Source organism: Pygocentrus nattereri, chromosome 3, assembly GCF_015220715.1.
Source record: "Pygocentrus nattereri isolate fPygNat1 chromosome 3, fPygNat1.pri, whole genome shotgun sequence".
Classification (NCBI taxonomy): domain Eukaryota; kingdom Metazoa; phylum Chordata; class Actinopteri; order Characiformes; family Serrasalmidae; genus Pygocentrus; species Pygocentrus nattereri.
Window position 1 is genome coordinate 3,520,839 of NC_051213.1, and position 8,568 is coordinate 3,529,406.

The window sequence follows — 8,568 nt, forward strand, 5'->3', positions numbered from 1 at the left end:
TCACAAACACACAGCTGAATTCATTCCTGTTGTATTTACAGAAAAGCGAAAAAGACGTGCGAGTGATTCGAGTGACCATCGGCCCAGTAAGCTGATATTTTCTCTCCCTGGACTCTTTACATACAGAACCTGGACACTGTGCACTCTGACCATTTCCTGTCCTCTCTCTGTTCAACTTCAGTGACAGTAAATATAGCAGGTTAATCGTCTGAGCTGCGTCTCTGAACTCATTTCACTATCTGACCTGATGACTGTGAATCAGCTCAGTACAGTTAGTGTGGCTCAGTGAAATCGGGCACAGACGAACAGTTGATCTTCAGTTATTTACAGCATTAAATCAATTAGAAATGAGTTAAGTTACTGTGTAATGATTTCCTGAAAGTCTTATTGTTTCCATAAAGACTAAATGGTGTATAAACAACATCCACCTTCACTGATCCAAATGATTTCATGTGGTAAACTTCATTTTTACAGAAGAGCCAGAAAAGCCAGGGAGAAGGTGGAGTTGTGAAATGCTTCCTCCAGAGTGTAAGTCCATATTCACTTTCTCTCTGAGCTGATGAAGCTCTGTGTGGTTCCTGTATATGTTGTTGCTGTCCAAAAAAGAAAACCCAACTGCCCATTTTTTCTTATTTCTATTTTCCACATCAAGTGTAGCCTTTCACACATGAATCGGAATGAATACATCTAGAAATGGGTTGTTTAAAAAAATCCATCATAAAATGCACCGTAGATTTTATGAAAAATGCATTTTTTGTAAAACATTGTTTTTAAGATTTTTTGTGATCTGTAGATACATATATAACCACATTTCAGCGTTTTTTTTTAAAATATATTTTGTGGACTGGTTTATTGTATCACTAATTTTGGCCAGTTTTGTTGAATTGCATTTTGTATTGAAATGTGTTCAGTTAGTATTGAACCACATTCAGGTTCACAGATCAATACAGACCTGAAAAGAGTTCAATACTAAACTGAAGTGTGTTCAGACCTGTATTGGACCGTGTTCAGATCTGTGTTGAACCGTGTTCAGTTTAGTATTGAACCCTGTTCAGGTCTGTATTGAACCGTGTTCAGTTTAGTATTGAACCCTGTTCAGGTCTGTGTTGAACCGTGTTCAGTTTAGTATCGAACCCTGTTCAGGTCTGTGTTGAACCCTGTTCAGGTCTGTATTGAACCGTGTTCAGTTTAGTATTGAACCCTGTTCAGGTCTGTATTGAACCGTGTTCCGTTTAGTATTGAACCGTGTTCAGATCTGTATTGAACTGTGTTCAGTTTAGTATTGAGCCGTGTTCAGGTCTGTGTTGAACTGTGTTCAGTTTAGTATTGAACCCTGTTCAGGTCTGTGTTGAACTGTGTTCAGTTTAGTATTGAACCCTGTTCAGGTCTGTGTTGAACCGTGTTCAGTTTAGTATTGAGCCGTGTTCAGGTCTGTGTTGAACTGTGTTCAGTTTAGTATTGAGCCGTGTTCAGGTCTGTGTTGAACAGATGTTCAGTTTAGTATCGAACCCTGTTCAGGTCTGTGTTGAACTGTGTTCAGTTTAGTATTGAACCCTGTTCAGTTTAGTATTGAACCCTGTTCAGATCTGTGTTGAACTGTGTTCAGTTTAGTATTGAACCTTGTTCAGGTCTGTGATGAACTGTTTTCAGTTTAGTATTGAACCCTGTTCAGTTTAGTATTGAACCCTGTTCAGTTTAGTATTGAACCCTGTTAAGGTCTGTATTGAACCGTGTTCAGTTTAGTATTGAACCCTGTTCAGGTCTGTGTTGAACCGTGTTCAGTTTAGTATTGAACCCTGTTCAGGTCTGTATTGAACCGTGTTCAGTTTAGTATTGAACCCTGTTCAGGTCTGTATTGAACCGTGTTCAGTTTAGTATTGAGCCGTGTTCAGGTCTGCGTTGAACTGTGTTCAGTTTAGTATTGAGCCGTGTTCAGGTCTGTGTTGAACTGTGTTCAGTTTAGTATTGAGCCGTGTTCAGGTCTGTGTTGAACAGATGTTCAGTTTAGTATCGAACCCTGTTCAGGTCTGTGTTGAACTGTGTTCAGTTTAGTGTTGAACTGTGTTCAGTTTAGTATTGAACCCTGTTCAGTTTAGTATTGAACCCTGTTCAGATCTGTGTTGAACCGTGTTCAGTTTAGTATTGAACCCTGTTCAGGTCTGTGTTGAACCGTGTTCAGTTTAGTATTGAACCCTGTTCAGGTCTGTATTGAACCGTGTTCAGTTTAGTATTGAACCCTGTTCAGGTCTGTATTGAACCGTGTTCAGTTTAGTATTGAACCCTGTTCAGGTCTGTATTGAACAGTGTTCAGTTTAGTATTGAACCCTGTTCAGATCTGTGTTGAACCGTGTTCAGTTTAGTATTGAACCCTGTTCAGGTCTGTATTGAACCGTGTTCAATTTAGTATTGAACCCTGTTCAGGTCTGTGTTGAACTGTGTTCAGTTTAGTATTGAACCCTGTTCAGGTCTGTGTTGAACCGTGTTCAGTTTAGTATTGAACCCTGTTCAGGTCTGTGTTGAACCGTGTTCAATTTAGTATTGAACCCTGTTCAGGTCTGTGTTGAACCGTGTTCAGTTTAGCATTGAACCCTGTTCAGGTCTGTATTGAACAGTGTTCAGTTTAGTATTGAACCCTGTTCAGGTCTGTGTTGAACAGTGTTCAGTTTAGTATTGAACCCTGTTCAGGTCTGTGTTGAACAGTGTTCAGTTTAGTATTGAACCCTGTTCAGATCTGTGTTGAGCTGTGTTCAGTTTAGTATTGAACCCTGTTCAGGTCTGTGTTGAACCGTGTTCAGTTTAGTATTGAACCCTGTTCAGGTCTGTGTTGAACCGTGTTCAGTTTAGTATTGAACCCTGTTCAGGTCTGTATTGAACCGTGTTCAGTTTAGTATTGAACCCTGTTCAGGTCTGTATTGAACCGTGTTCAGTTTAGTATTGAACCCTGTTCAGGTCTGTGTTGAACCGTGTTCAGTTTAGTATTGAACCCTGTTCAGGTCTGTGTTGAACAGTGTTCAGTTTAGTATTGAACCCTGTTCAGGTCTGTGTTGAACCCTGTTCAGGTCTGTGTTGAGCTGTGTTCAGTTTAGTATTGAACCCTGTTCAGGTCTGTGTTGAGCTGTGTTCAGTTTAGTATTGAACCCTGTTCAGGTCTGTGTTGAGCTGTGTTCAGTTTAGTATTGAACCCTGTTCAGGTCTGTGTTGAACCGTGTTCAGTTTAGTATTGAACCCTGTTCAGGTCTGTGTTGAGCTGTGTTCAGTTTAGTATTGAACCCTGTTCAGGTCTGTGTTGAGCTGTGTTCAGTTTAGTATTGAACCCTGTTCAGGTCTGTGTTGAACCGTGTTCAGTTTAGTATTGAACCCTGTTCAGGTCTGTATTGAACCGTGTTCAGTTTAGTATTGAACCCTGTTCAGGTCTGTATTGAACCGTGTTCAGTTTAGTATTGAACCCTGTTCAGGTCTGTATTGAACCGTGTTCAGTTTAGTATTGAACCCTGTTCAGGTCTGTGTTGAACTGTGTTCAGTTTAGTATTGAACCCTGTTCAGGTCTGTGTTGAACCGTGTTCAGTTTAGTATTGAGCCGTGTTCAGGTCTGTGTTGAACTGTGTTCAGTTTAGTATTGAGCCGTGTTCAGGTCTGTGTTGAACAGATGTTCAGTTTAGTATCGAACCCTGTTCAGGTCTGTGTTGAACTGTGTTCAGTTTAGTATTGAACCCTGTTCAGTTTAGTATTGAACCCTGTTCAGATCTGTGTTGAACTGTGTTCAGTTTAGTATTGAACCTTGTTCAGGTCTGTGATGAACTGTTTTCAGTTTAGTATTGAACCCTGTTCAGTTTAGTATTGAACCCTGTTCAGTTTAGTATTGAACCCTGTTAAGGTCTGTATTGAACCGTGTTCAGTTTAGTATTGAACCCTGTTCAGGTCTGTGTTGAACCGTGTTCAGTTTAGTATTGAACCCTGTTCAGGTCTGTATTGAACCGTGTTCAGTTTAGTATCGAACCCTGTTCAGGTCTGTGTTGAACAGATGTTCAGTTTAGTATCGAACCCTGTTCAGGTCTGTGTTGAACTGTGTTCAGTTTAGTATTGAACCCTGTTCAGGTCTGTATTGAACCGTGTTCAGTTTAGTATTGAACCCTGTTCAGGTCTGTATTGAACCGTGTTCAGTTTAGTATTGAACCCTGTTCAGGTCTGTGTTGAACTGTGTTCAGTTTAGTATTGAACCCTGTTCAGGTCTGTGTTGAACCGTGTTCAGTTTAGTATTGAGCCGTGTTCAGGTCTGTGTTGAACTGTGTTCAGTTTAGTATTGAGCCGTGTTCAGGTCTGTGTTGAACAGATGTTCAGTTTAGTATCGAACCCTGTTCAGGTCTGTGTTGAACTGTGTTCAGTTTAGTATTGAACCCTGTTCAGTTTAGTATTGAACCCTGTTCAGATCTGTGTTGAACTGTGTTCAGTTTAGTATTGAACCTTGTTCAGGTCTGTGATGAACTGTTTTCAGTTTAGTATTGAACCCTGTTCAGTTTAGTATTGAACCCTGTTCAGTTTAGTATTGAACCCTGTTCAGTTTAGTATTGAACCCTGTTAAGGTCTGTATTGAACCGTGTTCAGTTTAGTATTGAACCCTGTTCAGGTCTGTGTTGAACCGTGTTCAGTTTAGTATTGAACCCTGTTCAGGTCTGTATTGAACCGTGTTCAGTTTAGTATTGAGCCGTGTTCAGGTCTGCGTTGAACTGTGTTCAGTTTAGTATTGAGCCGTGTTCAGGTCTGTGTTGAACTGTGTTCAGTTTAGTATTGAGCCGTGTTCAGGTCTGTGTTGAACAGATGTTCAGTTTAGTATCGAACCCTGTTCAGGTCTGTGTTGAACTGTGTTCAGTTTAGTATTGAACCCTGTTCAGGTCTGTATTGAACCGTGTTCAGTTTAGTATTGAACCCTGTTCAGGTCTGTATTGAACCGTGTTCAGTTTAGTATTGAACCCTGTTCAGGTCTGTGTTGAACCGTGTTCAGTTTAGTATTGAGCCGTGTTCAGGTCTGTGTTGAACTGTGTTCAGTTTAGTATTGAGCCGTGTTCAGGTCTGTGTTGAACAGATGTTCAGTTTAGTATTGAACCCTGTTCAGGTCTGTATTGAACCGTGTTCAGTTTAGTATTGAACCCTGTTCAGGTCTGTATTGAACCGTGTTCAGTTTAGTATTGAACCCTGTTCAGGTCTGTATTGAACCGTGTTCAGTTTAGTATTGAACCCTGTTCAGGTCTGTATTGAACAGTGTTCAGTTTAGTATTGAACCCTGTTCAGATCTGTGTTGAACCGTGTTCAGTTTAGTATTGAACCCTGTTCAGGTCTGTATTGAACCGTGTTCAATTTAGTATTGAACCCTGTTCAGGTCTGTGTTGAACTGTGTTCAGTTTAGTATTGAACCCTGTTCAGGTCTGTGTTGAACCGTGTTCAGTTTAGTATTGAACCCTGTTCAGGTCTGTGTTGAACCGTGTTCAATTTAGTATTGAACCCTGTTCAGGTCTGTGTTGAACCGTGTTCAGTTTAGCATTGAACCCTGTTCAGGTCTGTATTGAACAGTGTTCAGTTTAGTATTGAACCCTGTTCAGGTCTGTGTTGAACAGTGTTCAGTTTAGTATTGAACCCTGTTCAGATCTGTGTTGAGCTGTGTTCAGTTTAGTATTGAACCCTGTTCAGGTCTGTATTGAACCGTGTTCAGTTTAGTATTGAACCCTGTTCAGGTCTGTATTGAACCGTGTTCAGTTTAGTATTGAACCCTGTTCAGGTCTGTATTGAACCGTGTTCAGTTTAGTATTGAACCCTGTTCAGGTCTGTATTGAACCGTGTTCAGTTTAGTATTGAACCCTGTTCAGGTCTGTATTGAACCGTGTTCAGTTTAGTATTGAACCCTGTTCAGGTCTGTGTTGAACCGTGTTCAGTTTAGTATTGAACCCTGTTCAGGTCTGTGTTGAACCGTGTTCAGTTTAGTATTGAACCCTGTTCAGGTCTGTATTGAACCGTGTTCAGTTTAGTATTGAACCCTGTTCAGGTCTGTGTTGAGCTGTGTTCAGGTTACTATTGAACTGTGTTCAGGTTAGTATTAAACCATGTTGAGCTCCAGTAACGTCTCCTCTGTTTTTCCCCCCCACTTTGTTCTATAAAACTTCATAGTAACAATGTTTGCTATCTGGTGTCGACCAGAGGAGGACGGGTTCCCCTTCTGAGTCTTGGTTCCTCTCAAGGTTTTTCCTTGCGCCTGATTTTTCTTTTCTTTACTCTCTGTATTGCTGATCGTTCTGTAAAGCTGCTTTGTGACAACACCTGCTGTAAAAAGAGCCGTATAAATAAACTTTGCTTGCTTGCTCTGTTTCTGCAGTGTGAGGAGAGAAAGAGCAGCTCAGCCACCCAGCAGAGAAACTACAGGAGGATCCAGGAGAGAGAGCGACAGAGAGAGCGACAGAGAGAGCGACAGAGAGAAGGGACTTAAGAATTCAGTAGCACTATATTTTCCAGTGCGCTCAATGTCTGGTTTTAACAGGTAAATTTGTAAGTAACGTCTGATTCATTCTTCACAGGTTGGATATTAAAGTAAACAGTACCTTGTGTAACAGGTACATACAGCCGTACTTGGTTCTACAGCGCAGTAATTACTCAGAGTTTAACAGGTAATGATGTATTTCACATGAATATGTAAATACACAGTAATGTGAGAAACTGCAGGTACTTGTGAGGAATTACAAACCCAATAGTTTTACATAAAGAGCTTCCTGTATGTTTTAACTGTTGTTTTCTGAACACCACGGTGTTTGGAGGGTGTTTGGTCTTTGAGGTTAGTGACACACTGGAATGAAAATTCTTGGGTGAAACCAAAAGAGAAATTCAGGACACACTCGGCAGAGACCTGAAACAAAGCAGCTGACAATAAATAAAAAGTGTTTACATAAAAAAAAAAACCCTTAAATATTGATCACAGTACACTACCTCCAGAATGTACCTCAGAATTGTACATCCTCCACAACAGAGAATGGTTGATCATTCAAATCAATGAATAACATTTTTTTTGGTTATTTATTGAACTGGCTGTTATTTGCTTGTTTGTTTTTTTTTTATATAGTGGTTATTTTATAAAGTGTACAGATGGCCTCAACATGCTCTCAGGGACTTTCTGCTTCTGTTGTGAAAATAATACAAAAATAGTTGTCAACAAAAAGAAATGCAAACAAAACAGAGGGCTCATTAAAAGTCAGAGCTCAGGCGCATTCAGAATGATCACACAGGAGAACAGCGGCAGTGAGGGCTGAAATGATCCATGAAGAAATGGAGAACAGATGAGGCAGATGGGTGAAGCCGGTGGTGAGTAAACGGCTTAGGATGACGAATGAATGAATTACAGGTAGGATAACCTCAGTACAGTTTTCCTGGTAACAGCAATTTAAGTCATTTTACTTTCAGTTTATTTCTGTTGAAATATTCAAGTATTTTCATTTTAATGCAGTTATTATAAAATAACTGATGTTTTCGGGGGGAAAACATGCCTCAACTCTCCTCAGTTCCCTTCGGCTGCCTGCCTGCTCCTTCTGCAGTTACAGTCCAGTCCCCATCCTACTGAAATGTTTTCATTGTACCTGCTGCCTTGGCTAGTGCGGCCTCAATAGGATCTGCCTGCCCAGTCACACATGCTCTCCTTGCTTGATTCCAGTGCTTTCAGCATGGCTGCGGCACTTTCAAGGCACGGCAGCTTGCCTGCCCCCACTCCTGCCCAGGCCTGCCTCAAGCCTCTTCCAAACTGCACCCCTAACTGGACAGGCAACCACGCACCAGTGCGCCATTATGGACAGATCGTGTCGCCTGTACTGTCTTATTGACACTCTGTCACAGCTCCGCCGGAGGTAACCCCTTCAACGGCCATTCCAACCAGCTACACAAGTTCCTCATCTCTCCTGCCTTTGTCTCTTTCCACCTTCCTCATATTTACTCCCTCTCTTCTCCCTAGTACAGGGCCAAAATTCCTGTCCTTTACCATGCCTTGCCTCTGCTCAGTTGGATGCAATGCCTTATTCCATTAAGCCTTTTTGCTAAATTGTTACAGTACCGGTTAAAAGTTTGGACATACCAATCAAAGGTTTGGACTTTCTCATTCGTTGTTTTCTACATTGTTGATTAATACTGAAGACATCAAAACTATGAAGTAAGACACAAGCAAACAAAAAAGTGTTGAACAAGAATGTCTTTCAGGGACAGTCGTGGGCTGGAGGTTAGGGAACCAGCCTTGTGACCGGAAGGTCGCCGGTTTGATCCACAGAGCCGACAGCACATGACTGAGGTGTCCTTGAGCAAGACACCTAACCCCCAACTGCTCCCCGGGCGCTGTGGATAGGGCTGCCCACCACTCTGGGCAAGTGTGCTCACTGTCCCCTAGTGTGTGTGTGTGTGTGTGTGTGTGTGTGTGTGTGTGTGTGTGTGTGTATTCACTAGTGTGTATGTGGTGTTTCACTTCATGGATGGGTTAAATGCGGAGGTGAAATTTCCTTTAGATTTTTTTAGAATTTTACTTTAGATTCATCAAAGTAATCACCTCTTGCT

The 8,568-nt window shown here is 41.4% G+C and overlaps 1 protein-coding gene across 1 annotated transcript in view; it reads left to right on the forward strand.

Moving 5' to 3' along the window:
- Window positions 1-8,267, forward strand: part of LOC108415437 — a 44,500-nt gene extending 36,233 nt beyond the window's left edge. Inside the window, exons 11-13 of the mRNA XM_037536742.1 lie at window positions 42-86; window positions 475-528; window positions 6,362-8,267. Coding sequence (XP_037392639.1) covers window positions 42-86; window positions 475-528; window positions 6,362-6,472 — 210 coding nt within the window. The 3' untranslated portion in view covers window positions 6,473-8,267. The remainder of the gene's footprint in view (window positions 1-41; window positions 87-474; window positions 529-6,361) is intronic.
- Window positions 8,268-8,568: the final 301 nt, after the last annotated feature.